At 33.8% G+C, this 17736-nt stretch overlaps 1 protein-coding gene across 1 annotated transcript; it reads right to left on the reverse strand.

Moving 5' to 3' along the window:
* Positions 1-8198: 8198 nt before the first annotated feature.
* LOC131848666 (CDK5RAP3-like protein) lies at positions 8199-15917 on the reverse strand. The gene is made up of 10 exons (XM_059198590.1): positions 15808-15917; positions 15545-15713; positions 14932-15176; positions 13844-13996; positions 12635-12862; positions 11533-11661; positions 10669-10824; positions 10000-10193; positions 8906-9077; positions 8199-8336 (listed from the first exon to the last, which is right to left on the reverse strand). The coding sequence occupies exons 1-10, from the start codon at positions 15811-15813 to the stop codon at positions 8265-8267; spliced, it is 1524 nt and encodes a 507-aa protein (XP_059054573.1). The 5' UTR covers positions 15814-15917; the 3' UTR covers positions 8199-8264.
* Positions 15918-17736: the final 1819 nt, after the last annotated feature.

Genomic DNA, 17736 nt, shown 5'->3' on the forward strand with positions numbered 1-17736 from the left:
AGTTTATTAGTCAACAAGACAGTGTGTTTATTTTGTAACTAACCTTTGCCGACTTCGCTCGAAAAAATACTAACATTAGTGTTTCCAGATTTCCGCCTTGCTTTCCTCCCAAATTTTGTTTAAAATCTTTAGAAAAATGTCCACAATAAAGAAAAATGTTAGGTAGTCCGTATAGAATGTGACCATTTTCCAATAAAGTAATGTTCTTATTTTATTTATACGTTAAAGACGCATATGGTATTTTATAATTTGATAAAATACCACATATTCATTATTTAGACCACGTGTTGAACCATTTTTTAGTCCTACACTAATGTGTCAAATACACTCTTTAAGTAGAAAACCTTCAATGTGGCATTACTTTAACAACTAGTTTTTTTTAACAACAATAATAAAAAAAAAAAGTCACGCATAATAGTCATAGTCATAGTCACGCACGCGACATTTGCTGGATATTGACTTTAATTTTTGTAATTTGTATTATAGAATTTCTAACGAATTTAGTGTACTTATTAAGAATGGGCTCAAAGGAAAGACTACATAAAAAATCTTTCCCTCTTATTACTTAAGATACAATCTGATCATATACAATGATCTATATTTTCTATTAAATTTATTTTAACCCTCTAAAAAAGAAAACATTCTTTCTACTTCAAAAAGGTCTGTATACAAATGTATTTATTTATACACAGAATAAAATACAGCTCGAATCTTACATAATCTTGAATATAAGTTATCGCTTTGGACGCTTCCAAGTCCTATGAAAGCGACCGTAATAGGCATCATTGTGTCTCTATCCATATTTGAACGATTGCGTAATTTACCGGTGACTATATTCAATAAGTGTAGGCAATTAGCTATAACATGACCTCCATGCAGTACAGTGGATTCATACTCACGTTTTCAAGTAAAAGAGGTCAAAGGTTCGAATGAATCAACAGATAAATATATTTTAAAGTTGACGTGGTCATTTTTTATACGAATAATTACTAACAGTATACCCGTGGTTATGGTTGAAACACTGCAGAAATATAGAGAATTCAATAAAAATAAAATGTGGTAAGATCCCGTGATTTATTCATTATACGTACAGATAAGTATTCAGAATCGAGCCTGCACTTATTGAAAGAAGAACACTGAAAAAGTTAAAACTACCCACGCACCAATCCATCGACCTACAATAACAAATATATAAGCGATAAATATACCTTTGCTTATCTTTTTTTTTTATTAATTTCAACAGAACAAAACATAATTGTACATACAATGGTACCAAAATTGAACCTTTTCGCGCCATTGGATCACAATGAGCGTATCTAATCAAGGTATATCAGAAAACCTCTTCAAAGTACCGACAATATAATAACTACCTATATTTTTTATTTATATAGTTGGTACATATTACAAGATGAATGTTCAGTATTCCTTATCTTAATAATATTATAAACTCGAAAGTTTGTGAATATGGATCTTTGATACTCTTTCACGCAAAAACTTATATGATACTTGGACTTGTAGCACTGCGACCTACATAGATCTATTGTGGTCGTCCTTTTTCAGAGTTCGCTACCTAGACCCGTCAGGGACAAGAATTGGAGGATATTCTTAGGAGCGATGGTTTTTATCTCCTCGGAATAGTGTAAACTTTCCAAAGGAGATATTACGTTCATGCATGAGTGGGCTACAACCACATAGGATGTATAGTGGCGTTTCCTCTTCATATTGGCAAATAAAACATTAGTATTGTAATTTTACTGACCTTCAAACAGGCTTACAAAGCGAGCTAAATGGTAGCAGTAACTTTGTATAAAGTCTACCAAGATACAGAGGTAAGTATAGAAAGGTCCGCTTGAAAACCAGCGCCGCACAGGAGCATCCTGTCAGCCTATGCTGAACCGAGTCCTTTTGCTTTTAATTAAGTATTCTCTAAATGTACTTCTTTTATATACTTTGATTGGCAGCAATAATTTATTCTTGTTCTAATTCTTAGTCTATAAATCTACATAAATACTTAACACTTTCAGAAAAAGAAATACACTATATAAAACTTACTCTGACACTACTAATGTTTTGTTAGTTATTATTTTGACATTGGGAATGGTAAACACGCTGACTGCCCATCTGATGGTGGCCAATAAATAATAACTGTAGGCAATTAACACAACGCCCTCTAGTCCCGTGGTAAACAGAGCTTGTGTTATGGGTACTAGATAACTGATATAAATACTTAGTTTTTTTTAAATGCGAAGAATCGAACCCGCGACCATCGGTAGTAAAGAGTTGTGCTACACCGCTAGACCATCGAGACCGTCAATTAGATAAGTGGCAACAGTATGACTCTTACCAGACAAAACTAGGCTAGGTTAGACGGTTGAAAGAAGCGCAAATGTATCTAGACATTAAAAGTGCCTATTAAATATATTTAATTTTAACTCTCTAACCTTATAAATCGTGGGAACATTATCCACCATTACTTTTATCTAAGTAAATAGGAATATCTTTAAACCATTTATACCAGATCCATAATCTCACGCGTATTGTGAAAAAAACGCACAAACAGTCGCACACGCGACCCTGAGTCACCTGAACCCATTGTTGGATCACGAGTGACTATAATTATCTGCCTTTCATAATAATTGTTATATAACTAACGTAAAATCACGCAATATCGAGCTCTTATTATAATGGAGTACCTGCTACTTACCAGCGTGAGGTATTATCGTAAAACAAATATAAATTACAATAAATAAATCTATGTTAATGTTATAAAGAAAGATATTAAAAAATAAAGTAACTAAAAATGTTTTGATTTTTCATTTTTAAGTTTATAATCTTACTGATATTATAAATACGAATGTTTGTGAGTATGGATGGATAATTGTTACTCTTTCACAAAAACACTGCTGAACGGTTTTTAAAATAACTTTACTGTAACATAATTTATACATCAGAATGACATATAGGCTATAATTTAAAAAGATATGTAAATTGGGTGATATATAATGTGTGTGGTGGGTGGGTGGGTGATGATTGTGTGTGCTGCAGACAAAGTGGCGAGGGTCAGCTAGTTAATAATATAAAAATAGTAGCTGTTCCGGCAAACATTGTTTTGCCATATAAATTAATAACGCTATAAAAACATAGGGGTTTATGTTAAAAGGGTGGAAATATAGAGAAAATAAATTATTGTCGAAAAAATAAAATAAATAAATTTAGGGGTGCATATCCCTTACCACTTAGGGGTATGAGAAATAGATGTTAGCCGATTCTTACCTACTGAATATACATATAAAATTTCATGAAAATCGGTCAGCCGTTTCAGAGAAGTATGGTAACTAACATTGAGACACGAGAATTTTATACTCGTATATAAGATACTATTTTAAAAATTAGTTCGTCTGTATTATCCGCCAGTACCGAAGACTGTTGACCGTAGGTAGTAGTCATATTGTCAGTTTCTAGGATCCTTCTACTCAACCCACCCTCGGTACTGCAGCTAATCTTTATAATGCCTTCACCTTGGAGAGGAAAGGGGTTGTTAGTTGTTAGTAATGTGGACATGTTACATCCCCATTAGCAAATGTAACATGTCAGGTTGACCTCCACACAGATCCCCGGATACCATCGTAATAACTTCCTGGTGAATCCTTCACGATTGCTTAACTGACTTGACCTCATGTTCATGTTATTATCCTCCACTGGTGCCCCGCCAGCGTAAACTGTTACTGCAGATGGGTGCATCATTCCATTATTATCTTAAAAAAATATATTTGATGAATGATTTCTGATGATAATAACCATAGCCAATTCTTCTTTTAGCTCATAAGACAAATGCATTACCAATTTACTCGCTTCCAAATCAATTTGTCTCGCATAGAAGTATTTATAGTCGATACCTAGGCATAGATGAATCTTTCATTTACAGTAATTACGGGTACAAATAATTTTAATATTATTTTTCATTTTCATTACATGATTTATATAAACCTAACGAAATTTACTACTTAATTAAGTGATATTAAAATATATTTTTAGCGTTTCAATACATTTACGAAGTAAGTACCTACAACAGGTTTTTAAATATATAATATATATATATATATCTGATTATATTAATGAGATATTTCTAAACCGAGTATATACGAGAAGTATATAACTAATAATAACAATAATAACCCATAATTAAATTCACACAGTGCCATCTAGTCCCAAACTAAGCAAAATTATATTTTTATTAAGAGTTAAGGTCAAGTAAAAAAATATTTAAATATATTTTGCTCTGTAAATGTACATATTATACATATACCTACTATACATAGTAAACTGATGCAAACAATCATACTCATGAATACAATTGTTAGATCCGAGGAATCTAACATCAGACCACAGAGACCATCAATCCATATAGATATTCGTAGTGTTTAGCTTCAAAACACCATATGTTTTACAAAAAATTACAATCATTTTATACAAAACCACATGTAATGCAGAGCTTATTTATATCTTTAAAGAATATTAATAAATTGTGTAATTCTCTTATATTACTTACTAGCTACTCGCCTTCGCACGGGTGTACATGTATTACATATATAAACCTTCTTCTTGAATCACTCTATCTATTTAAAAAAACCGATTCACAGTCCGTTGCTTATCTTTAAAGATTTAAGCATGCGTGTAGGGACAGTTAGCGACAGCGACTTTGTTTTATACTATGTAGGTAATGATATACCTAATATTGAAATGTTTTGTTGTGCAAAAATGGCCGTAATCATAGAATACAAGTATTGTCGTCGTAACTTCATATCAGTATGGTATCCTAGTTCCGATTTTCGGCCGACCCAATTTAGGGAACAAGCTTTTCTAAATTGGATTTGCACGTTGCGCTGTGTGTTGATATTTCTCATTATTAAATTTATTTACAAGACAATATATATAATTCTTGCAAATATGAACAAAATTATTACAATTATGATGAATTAAATATAATATTCTTGTAATTATTATGGAAATTCATTATATATTATTAATTAAGTCTTGGATTGCTCACACAAATGAGCTATAAAGGAAGGCGCGTTTTTGGTGAAAATCTAGTTTTTCAGTTATATATATCTAAAACAAGCTTATTAACACAACATCTGACCAGAGTGAAAACTTGACATTAGTTTACTTATTCTATAGCCAAAATTACATCGAGTTATTTTAAAATTACATCAGTTATTGTAGAAAAATGTCATAGTTTGTTAGTAGTAGTTTTGTATGGAGAGTTTTTTCGGACTACTCTAATGCTGTTAGGCGCAGCTGGCAGCTTTACAGTTTCAACGGACGATAGAGGGTGAATGCACTCCAAATCTGCGCAAGGACTTATGATCCATAATTCATTGCGGAAGGAGAATTCTCGTCTAATGAATACGACTTCAGTCTGAGGGCTCCGCGAGGGGTTCGAAATTCGACTTAGCCGTCGTAATTTCAATCCCCGTTTGAATTGGACGGGGGATCGATGAGCCCAATGAGGCTCCCTAAAATATGGCCGAACGCAGTGATGGCTGGCTCATCAGTCATACTCGTGAACCAGTGCTGCTTGTGACTGATCTGCTCTAATCACTACGTCTGATTTACTCTTATATAGTTCTCAACCAATTGGTTGTATATTTAATATTTTCTCTATTTGAGTATTTAATTGAATTAGTGCTAGTTGGTAGTTTGTATTCACACATTTATACTTAAAAATGTAACAACATTATTGAAAAGAGCAACACTCAATATTCTTGCTCATTCTTCTTAGGAAGAGATAGCTTTCCGAATGAGCGGTAGATTGAAAAAAAATGTGATGACTATTCAAAAGTGCTTAAATGTAAGTTTATTTGAATAAATGATTATCTATTGTATTTTATAGTTAAAACCCGTTTAACTATATTAATATCTAATATTATATGGTTACATCTACTTACATGCCTAATTAATGTGTATACATATTTATCTACAGATGTCACCTCTCTCGCTATTCCTTCTAATGTTAAGTATAATAATTACAACATACACGGTTGAAGCACGATCGACTGAAATGCTTCGAACAAACTGCAATTTACGACGAAATAACAACAAGGAAGGGTGCCTGAAAATCATGTGGGACGAATATTATAAGAATTATCCATATCATTGGTATTATCCATATTATTATTGGTATTATCCAAGTTATTATATCTATGGATGATTTGTGTAATTTTGGTATTACGATTAATAAATTCAATATATCTACAAATTATAAAATTAATCTTTAAATGAACCTTAATTCGGTTTTGAGACATCTTTTCATATTTCATATTATTCACAAATGTAACTAACCTCGTTACACAATAGCACATCAATAATACCTAATTACATTTTTTAAAGATAATTATGTCACATTTACAATTTTAACTATTAAAAAATAATAAATTATATTAGGTATATACATATCTATAAAATAAATTAAAAGTCACTTAATTGAAAATGTCATAATTTTACATTGTATTTTAGATATTCAGTCACATTGTAAAAAGGGTGTTGCTCGAAATATGATTTTATTTTGTTCTTAAATTCTATTGATGTACACTAGAAAATGAAGTCAAAAGCTTACTATTACCACAGATAAGATAGGTAATATCTATTACCCATATTCTTATGTTATATGAGACATTATTGCGTAAATAAAAAATACTAGTTATCCTGTTATATGATAACTAGCTGTCCCGACAAACGTTGTTTTGCATGAGGATGAGCATGAGGTCAGGTCAGTTAGCCCATCGTGACAAATTCACCAATAATTTATCACGATGGTTTCCAGGGGGAACCGCGTGGAGGTCAACCTGACATGGTAAATTGCTAGCAATAAAATCATTAATCCACATTACTGAGAATCCCCCTTCTCCCCCAGACGTTTATGTTCAAGTGTGTGACTAGGCTACGATTATAAAATAATGGTATCATATGAGATGGATGGACTGTGTGAAAGATGATATGGTAAGAAAGGAGGTAAATAACGCGATGACTGCGAACAGGGATGAATGGAAGAGAAAAACATATTACGCCGACTCCAAATAAATGGGATAAGAAGGAGATGATAATGATGATATGCTTTTATGAATTATGTGTACCAAAGAAGAAGCGGCAACTGAGTTTTTATAGAATACTAAACGTACGCAATAGACGATAACATTTCTAACATTTAATATCCACAAAAAATGAGCTTATTATCTTACAATTGACAATAGATAGTCGTACAATTTCTCCACGTAATATTTCCTTATGACTATATGTCTTAGAGTACCGCAATATTGTTTACTGTTGAGTGTATTGATTTATTGAGAGAAAATTCAGTGCTATGAAATTATCATTATTATTATATGATTATAGTTTAATAAAAAGATTTGAAAACATAAAACGACAGAAGATAATAATTATTTAATTTAAAAAATTCTTAAATAATTATAGACTGTAAAGACTTCAAAATTGTTAGTTGATAAAAATATTATATACTAGCTGACCCGCGTGACTTGGTCTGCATCACACTTATTATTATACTAGCTACTTGCCCCGGCTTCGTACGGGTGTGCATGTAGTATACATATAAACCTTCCTCTTGAATCACTCTATTAAAAAACCGCTTCAAAATCCGTTATGTACTTTTAAAGATTTAAGCATAGGGACTGTGATCAGCGACAACCACTCTCATATATTTACTTGTTATATACTATGTAATGATGATATCCCCCAATTTACATAATACCTTTTTAAATTATAGCCTCTGTCATTATGATGTATAAGTTATGTTACGGTAAAGTTTCATCAAAATCCGTTCAGTAGTTTTTGCGTGAAATAGTCAAACATCCATCCATACAAACTTTCGCGTTTATAATATTAGTAAAATAAATGATAGACCTTAAGCACTATAACTTTAAGGTTAATTTTAATTATTATTTATGAAATTAATTGTAACAGGTTGTCTCTGAACCCTAGGAACAACTTTAACTAGGCTTCACAATACAACTATCATAACTATTTTAGAAGTTTTCAGCCGAGATAAATTCATTGACGAAATTAGGTCCTGGCTCGGGTCTATTAAAAACTCGACACGGTGATTAATTACAGGAGTAACTGTAATTTTATACCTGATAGACATTGTATAAATTAATCGTAGGACTTATAATAAAAAACAGGAATGAAAAATAATTATGTAATTTATACATATTAACAAAAATACGCTCTGCATTAGAATTTCGTCATGTTCATAAGAACTTCACACCACCAATTATATTGACGGGCCTCCCTTTGTACTTCTTAGAGATGTCACTTTCAATCTGCAAAGAATGTATACAATCTGTATAAATAAAAACAAAATTTTTTACTACATGCATACAAATATAATAATACCACATTTTTTAAAAATTTTGTCTCTCTTTCTGTCTGTTTGTTCCGGCTAATTTCTGAAATGGCTAGACCGATTATGACGAGACTTTTTTTGGCAGGTAGCAGATGTAATAAGGAGTAAGTTAGGCTACTTTATTTTAGAAAAATAAAGTTAAATTCCACGCGGACAAAGTCGCGGGAACAGCTAGTATAAAATATAAATTGTGTGTGTGGTCACCTCACTGGTGACGTGCTGTAACTGTAAATAACCCTGGACAATAAACACAGCGCCGTCTAGCCCACTGTAAGCAGGACTTATGTTATGGGTACTAGACAACTGATATAAATACTATTTTTTTTGTAAATACATACATAATAAACATAGAAAACACCCAGACCGATACAAACAGCCATGCTCATGTTAGCGCAGTGCGAGGAATCGAACCCGCGACCATCGAAAGTAAAACGGTGTGCTAAGTTAGACCACTGAGGCCGTCGTAAATAATTAAAGAACAATTACTTGAGCCTGTAACTCCTTAGTGCGTTGTATGATGCGCGCGAGTACGGGCCGCAGTTGGGCACCTCGGGCATTTGCTGCGGTCGCCTGCTCGGCCGCGCGGGCCGCAAGCTTCGACAGTTTGTCGCCAAGGGTCAACTTCTGCTTGAGCTGAGCTGTTAGCACGTCCACGTATCTGTCAAATAAAAGTAACTTATCACTACGACTAATTTAATCTTATTGTGTTTTTATATTTGAGCCTAAATAAATTAATGCTGGTTGGTAGTTTGTATTCACACGTTTCGACTTGTAAAATGTGAACTTACAAGGATTGTTTAAAAGAGCAACACACAAATTTCTTGCTTATTCTTCTTGTGAGGAGATAGCTTTCCGAATAAGCGGTAGATTTAAAAAAATTGTTGTGTATTCAAAAGTGCTTAAATTAAGTTTATTTGAATAAATGATTTTCTATTCTATTCTATTACTTAGTCAATAACCGGCGCAGATGAATCGCGGACGCAGCTATAATAATATAAATAGCTCCATCAATAGTACGACGACTCTAATATATTTACTGGCCATTCTAGATTACTAAGGTATCATCCCTCCCACTTCTATTCTATCTTATTTGTTTAAAAGACCAACACGCAATTCTTCTTATGATGAGTCTGCGTTCTGAATGAATAGTAGAATAAGAAATGTGTCCATTTCTAATGCTATATCAAGTTAAATTATTTGAATAAAGATTATTTATAAATTCGTAATTTAAAAGATATAAGTGAACAGACAGCGGCGAGGATTTTGTTTTAAACTATATAATAATAATAATAGTAATAAATAAATAACCCTGGATAATTAACACAACGCCGTCTAGTCCCACGGTAAGCAGATCTTGTGTTGTTATGGGTACTAGACAATTGATACAAACACATACATATTTTTTTGTAAATACATACATAATACACATAGAAAACATCCAAACCGATGCAAACAATCATACTCATGAATACAAATGTTCGCAACGAGCGAATCGAACCTACGACCGTCGGAAATAAAGCGGCGTGCTAAATCGCTACAGGCCGATCGATGCCGTCGATGTACTGTACAATTAGGTGTACCTGGGCGAGTGTTTAACATTGTGCAAGTGGTTTATCTCCGGCGCTGTGAGTCTGCTGGCCGCCACCTGCACCGCGTCCAGCATCGCCGTGAGTGCGGCTGTACTCTCCGTCGGCAGCTGATCCATCAACGAGAACCCGAGCCCGTCGCTCGACGTGTTCGTCTCATACAGACGCATCTTCAGGAACGATTCCAACTGAAACATTCCAGTCCACTATTACCGTGTCGAAATCCATAATAAATGCAAAATAAAAATTATTATTATTATTATTATAAATCGATTCAGTCATTTTTGCCTAAACGAGTAACTAACATCCATCCACCTACACTCGCAAACTCCCGCGTTTATAATATTAGTAAGCTACTGTTTTTTAAATCAGATTTTTTTGTGGGATTTATAGATATTTGAGTTGAAATTGACAAAAATTTAGTCCAGAGTGATAACCTATGTGTACAAGATAATCTATGTATGTATATTAGAATATATGATAAATATATGTGTATTAGAAAATCGTTAAAAACCTATGTACTTTGTAATCATTGTTTCGGTTGTTGAGTGCAGATTAGGCAGTGAAGTTATAGAATAAGAGGCAGAACATTTTAGTGCCCTGGAATGTCTACACATGAGTGGCAACGCCAGTGTCACATAAATATAAAAGTGATGAACTTACCTCAACTAGTTGATCTATGAACTGGTTCCTAGTGGTGGGGTTGTCGAGTAGTGTGAGTGCGTCCTTCCCCCTCGCCACTCCCCCTCCCATCCCCTGCTCCTCTACCACGATGCCGGATTCCTCCAGCGACACTTCAGCTATACTCGATGATATATCCTAGCAAGTTAAATGTTGTATTAATTTTATGGTAATGAAATTATAGGATATGATGACATGATAAGACCTGTCTCATGTGAATGGTTTTTTTAATGCATGATAATGGAATGGTGCACCAGCCTGCGCGAACGGTACGCTGGCGGGGCACCAGTGGAGGATGATAAAATGAGCATAAAGTCAGGATAGCCCATATTGGAAATTGTCAATTTACCAGAGCAAACCACGTGGAGGTCAACTTGTGATGATACATTGGTAACAGTGGGGTTTTTAGTCCACACTACTAACGATCTATTTGCCCCTTCTTTATAATATTAGTATAGATGTAGCAAAATATGATTTTAAATTAAAAAGTTATAATGTACTAGGTAACAATACATAATATATATTATAATTATTATAAAGTTTCAACCTATGAAGAAAATAAAGTGCAGAACTAACTGCCTTAAATAGGGCATTTGTCACACAATATCACATCCTATCGAATCGAATCCTTTAATGTGTGAGTGCTAGTAATAAATAAAAAATATTTAGTATTTAAACAATAATAGCAACTCACAATGTTATGAAGAAATAAACTTCGGGACTAACTTAAATTTCCTTGTCACATAATGTCACATCCCATCGAACACACCTTAATGTGTGTGCTAATGATAAAAAAGATAGTAATAAATAAAAATATTGAGTACATAAACAATAATAGCAACTCACAACACTGTCGGCCGGCCCAACGTCGATATTACCCCAGTCGATCTCCACCGCCGCATCGCCCTCACCAAAGTCTATAGCTGCAGCTGTGTCTATGGAACCGAAGTCAATTGCATTATCGCCAAAATCGATCTGCAAATGTAATTCAAATTTATATTAGCACTTTTTAATAGTCATTGAGACGAACTTCTTCATCATACTAGTCATACTCGACTCATCCTAATAATGAATGGAATAAATAAATTTTATTATTGTATGTTGTATTATTACGAGTATAATTTGTTATTATTATTCTTAGTTTTTCATAGATTCGCAGAGCGTGTGCCGGTCCCATCGGAAGCTCCGAGCAGTTTTGGAGACCCGGGTATTTAAGGCGCCGTTTTGCCGACGTACCTCAACACTATAACACTTTCACCACTCGTCTTTCTCTCCCTGCTCAACCTCAATTCTGGTAGGAACCTGCTAGTGCAGCTTTAGACACGTTCCAATATAGAACCCACTGCAGTTCTAGACAGATTTGTGACCCGGTTGTAGGTTTAATTGACCTGTTGCCGTCGTACGGCAACACTCAACGTCACCAATCGTAATTCTCTACCTGCCCAGTCAAATCTGGTAGCAGGCAGATAGTGCAGCTTCAGATACACGTTCTACTATAGAACCTACTGCAATTCAAGACAGGTCAAGATTTTTTAGAAGACTAGAGAGATTTCGCTGGTACACCTAACTCTCGACCGCATATAAATTAATCACAAAAACATTTCTCTTTAATCGTATTACGAACGAACAACGTTCGTAATTTATTTGTATTATTGCATGATCTTTAGTTATAATTGTTTTAATGGTAAAGTAAGCTCTACCTACCTAGTCTAGTACCCATAATACAAGCTTTCCTTTGCTTGGGTCTACGTACAAAGACCTGTGAAGGTAGACGACTTTGTCTGCCCACAAAATAAAATATTTCAATTATCATCTACCTGCTGCTCTGATGTTTGAAACACTAGCGAAATGTTGGTAACTCGATAAAAATAAATAAAACGTGGTAAAATCCCAAGATTTTTCCTCATTATACATATCAAGTAATATTGTACTTGTAATTAATAATTACCTGGTCACCAGCTGCAGCTTCCTCATCATCCAACTCTATATGTATGGGATCAGGCTCAACACTTAACGGCGGCTCCCCGTAGCTCCACTCGTAAACTGTGGTGTTGCCATGTTCCACCACATACTGTAGTAGCAACACCACCTCTGTTGCTTTATCACCGAGTACATACTTTGTAAATGCTGAATATAATTGTATACCTGGTAGTAGAGGCTTGAGGGATTGACCAATCTGTAAATAAAACAAGTATAGCTCTTATATTCGGGTAGGTGTCTACGGGTTGCTGTAGATGATGCTGGAGGTCTCGAGATCTGGGGCGTCGAGGTCGCAGCAATGGCCAGTCGGAGACCCCTCCTTAACGCTATCACGGGCGACTTCAAAGACGCATTATCATTAGTACTATACATTTTATAGGAATGCAGTCCCTCATTAAGGATACCTCCTTTTTTTTCTGACTACTCTAATGCTGTTGGCCGCAGCTGGCCTTTACAGCTTCACCGGACGTTAGGGGGCGAGTGCAGATGGCACTCCAAACGCGCAAAAGGACTTAGGGAGCGGCTGAAGGCCAACTCCTGCCTGACAGATACGACTTAAGTCTGAGGGCACCACTAGGTTCGAACCTCGGCTCAGGCCGTCGTAATATCGCCCCTTTTGAAATGGATGGGGGACCGATCGGAGAGGCGCCCGGGGGCGCCGGTGTGTAGCGCCCGGGCGCGCGCAAGTCCATTAAGGAATTAGGGCTACACAGTAGGGGATTGTTAAAAGTGAGAATAGCAGACCCTTTGCTAGCAATGTAATAAGAAACCGTTGGATAGGATAAATTCGTGGTGAATTTGCCATGATGGTCCAACTGACTGCTTATTTTATCATCCACTGACAGGACAGACTCTCCTTTGCTAATGATTTATAGTGCACTTGCACTATATCATTAACAACCATTAAAAATAGAGCGAAGGGATTGTTAGTAACATGGACTAATTAATAACTGCATTGCTAGCAATATATCATGTTAGAGGTTTACTTCCATGCAGTTCCCCCTGAAAATTTGCTAAGATAAACTGATCTGACTTCATGCTCATTTTATCATCCTCCACTGGTCTCTCGCTAATGTAAATCATTAGCGAAGGTGGGTGCACCATTCCATTCATCATCATCCATCATCATCATCCATAAGAAAAAAAGCATTAAAATATATATGTATATGTATAACACCTTATCATATAGTTCAGGCAGCTCCTGCAGTCGCTCCACCAGCTCTCTCTTGATCCTGTTACCCTTTATCCCCAGCTGTTTGCATAAAGTTAAAAACTCTGATTTACTGGATGCTTCATTCTTCAGATAATCTGTATGCTTTTTCTCACATTCCTGGAAAGCATGTAATAACACATATAAATGATCAAGAAACTTTATATAAAGCACAAAATATTATTTTATTTATAAACTGACTAGCTGTCTCAGCAAATATTGTTTTGCCTTAAAATAAAAAAAAAAATAGGGGTGGACTACCCCTAACATTTAGGGGGATGAAAAATAGATGTTGGCCGATTCTCAGACCTACTCAATACGCTCACAAAATTTCATAAGAATCGGTCAAGCCATTTCAGAAGAGTATGGGAACGAAAACTGTGACACGAGAATTTTATATATAAGATAAGACATGTCTTATATTGCCCATGCTTGCCCATGCTTATTATTTCTATATTGCCCATGGGCAATATAGAAATAATAAGAGATTCCAAATCTATAGAAATATAAAAACATATATATTATAATTACATTAAAAATATATGGTTAATTTATATTTAAGGAGTAACTGAGAGTACTTTTAATTTAAACATTCTATTTTATAAAATATCAAAATATATCTAAATATCATTGTGTGGATGAAATTGCTGGTAATAGCTAGGTTATGATATAATTTAATATATACAGACTGTTTTTCATTTATTGCTTGTTAACTTGTGTAAATAAAATTATTTTTTCTAGTACTTAACTCAACAAATGAATGATTTAATAAAAAATCTTTTTTTTTTCTCTTTCTATCTGCCATCAGCCTTATAATCAGATTTATTGATATTTTAATTATTTTGAAAAATCATTCAATTTTTTATGTTGTCAATTTAGAACTGATAAAAAAAATAGGTTTTTACATATTAGATAGATTAGATAATAAAAAGTGAAAACAGATTCTCACAACATCTGCTAAAATCTTGTTAAACCAATTGCAAGATATGGATGAAAAATATATATATAAAAGAAATTTGAAGATGGAGTTTTATTTCAAACTTCACAATACTCACAACTTGCATCTGTTCCTCTTTTGCTATCTGTTTTTTTAATCCGGGTATCTCATAACTGATGTTCCTGACTAACATCTGGGCAGCTTCTGCCAAGTATAAATTTTCTCTATCATAACTCTTGAGTACATCTTGCCAATCCTTCATTCGCTGTGAACCATACCTCCCAAATAGATTCTTAGTGTCTGCCTCAGTTTCTTTCAAAATCTCTATTATTTTCTGACAATGGAAATAATTAATATAGCTGCCTAAAACAGAAAATTACATTCAAATTAATTTAAAAAATGAATAGGTGTCTATACTTTTTTTATTTAACATTCAGCAAGATTTACTGAACAGGAACAAACTATTATTTTTTTAAATAAACCTATAGAAAGTTGATATGTAGTTGTCATAATTTTTTTATTTTATTATGTAATAAACTGAATTAAAGGGAGTCCCGACTATTTATTTGAGACTGACATTTCAATAAATTCTATTGGTCTATATGGTTTTTGTATAGCATATTCCATCCTATTTCATTAACAAGTTATTGATATCAAAGAGCATAATTTCACAAATATTATTTTAAGCAATATATTTTAGCAAGCAACTCCATATTAATGACTAAGGAAACCTGTCAATAATGCTGCAATATCGTCATGCGCTGGCATATCCTGGATGGCATTATTTATTTTCTCCCTTACAGGTATGATGTTCTTCTGCCATTCTTTGCTCACGTGTCGTCTGCTCACAAGCCAGTCTTGAAGCTTTCCAATATTTATGTCAATTGGAATATTACTTTCCTGAGAAGCAAAGAAGTAAACATATGAATGAATGGTTATTACAGTAATAATTATTAAGATGTTGGAAATTATTATGAGCAAGTTTAATACATACGTCCATTTTATAGTATAGTTAAATATAGTTTTAGTTAATAATCATACTTTATTACACAAATTAATGTTATTATCGTCTTTGAGACGAAAAAGAAAACAAATAGTGAAAATGTCAACGCAAACAACTACTTTCGTTTTCATGCAACCTGACGTGGTGACGCGTCAACGTGATAGTGACATCCGAGACGTTTGTATGACATTGACACTTTATATATTTTTTTTCTAAAATATTATTAAGTAAATTGAGCATATATTCACCACATCAATTAATAAATACTTCAATAATTTCATCAATCACATTTAAGTTATTTTCATTATTTTTACATCACTATTTTCATTTTACCATAATTAGATACCTATGTATGTGGATGGGTATATGAATAAATAGTTCACGAGAGTTTAAAAAGTTGAATTTGTAGTTGGAGTTTAAAGTAATACGCCTGCTAAACTGTGTAGTCGTATACTCATCCATACATAATAGCAATACAAAATAAAAAATAAAGTTATGTGTACGTCACAAAAATACAGAATAGTCAAAGGCTCTGCTTATTGTTTCACCTACAATACCATATAAGTTTAATTACTAGGTTGCTAAAAAATTGAATCGCATATAAGCTGACGATCCTCTCTACTATTCCTTATGTACATGGAAGGTATCATGCATCCGTATCAGTAAATTCAATGTCACATCTTAGATATTTATTTAAACTTTATTGACCAATAAATCATGGTTCAACAGGCGGACTTAATGCTATAGGCATTCTCTACCAGTCAGTACTCAGAAAGTGCATTCTTGATGGTAGCTTAACATTGAAAAACTTCACAGACACATATCTCACATTTAAACCATACAGCTTACATAGCAAACTGCATGGCAGTAGCAATAGTACACTTAAATACCCAAGCGGGTACACCTACACCACGGTACTACTACACCATTATTACAAATAATGGTGTAGGTAAACAAAAAATTTATATCTTGCAATATACGAATAGGTGTTATGTTCTACATTACCCAATGATCCCATTGAGAAATCGTTGACCCAAAATCATTCATACGCAGAGTATCATGTATCAAAAGACTGGTCGTTACGCTATGTGATGACAGCATCGGTGGTGAGTAAACAGGCAGTAGGTTTGAAAAATGTGTAATTACATTCTTATTTTGGCTGCCCTTATTCCTGTAGTACAAAACTTTACTCCAGTATTAGCTGTGGACTAATAACCACATTGCTAGCAACTATGTCAGGTTGACCTTCACGTGGTTCCCTCTGGAAACCATCGTGATAAATTCATGATGAATTTACTACATAGCCTATTGTGGTAAATTCATCATGAATTTACCACACTTCATTTATCTTCTACTGACTTCATATTCATCTTATCCTCCTCCATTGGTGCCCCACTTGTGCTAATGCACACCAATGGAGTTTTTTTTTCTTATCTAAAAATAACTTCTATTGTATTATTATATCTTTTTTGAGAATATTCGTTACTATTTCGGAAATAGTAACCGTTTATTTTGCAACATCACACATAAACTCTATTATGTAAATTTATTGAATATTGCTGTGTATCTGTAGGTACCGATAACAATATTATCAAACTTATTAGTTAGGTATGTTCCAAGCCAATGAATCGAAACGAAGTGCCTTATCTTTTAGCTGTCTCAGTCTGTATTCTGACGAATATATCAATAAACGTGTAGTGCATAACGTAGATACTTGTTGGTACTTGCGATAATGTTAAGCTCAAAATTCCTTTGTCATTTGTTTATTTCATTGTGAAATATATTAAAATGTAATCAAGTTCAAGCCATTTTGATAATAAACGCAGTCTGTTTAATGATATAAACATAACTTGCTTAATTAATATATAGGCACTCCAATGGATATGAAGATAGAGAGGTAAACTACAAAATAATATAATG

The sequence above is a fragment of the Achroia grisella genome, unplaced genomic scaffold (assembly GCF_030625045.1).
Source record: "Achroia grisella isolate CSIRO2021 unplaced genomic scaffold, CSIRO_AGI_Agris_v1 utg567, whole genome shotgun sequence".
In the NCBI taxonomy this organism is placed as follows: domain Eukaryota; kingdom Metazoa; phylum Arthropoda; class Insecta; order Lepidoptera; family Pyralidae; genus Achroia; species Achroia grisella.

Excerpts from the sequence above, each read along its gene's own strand:
- LOC131848666 (XM_059198590.1), bottom strand. Across the intron at positions 10,825-11,532 it reads TTGGGCCGGCCGACAGTGTT|GATATATCATCGAGTATAGC; the intron begins GTGAGTTGCTAT and ends TTAACTTGCTAG. Across the intron at positions 8,337-8,905 it reads CTAAGGAGTTACAGGCTCAA|ATTGAAAGTGACATCTCTAA; the intron begins GTAATTGTTCTT and ends CATTCTTTGCAG.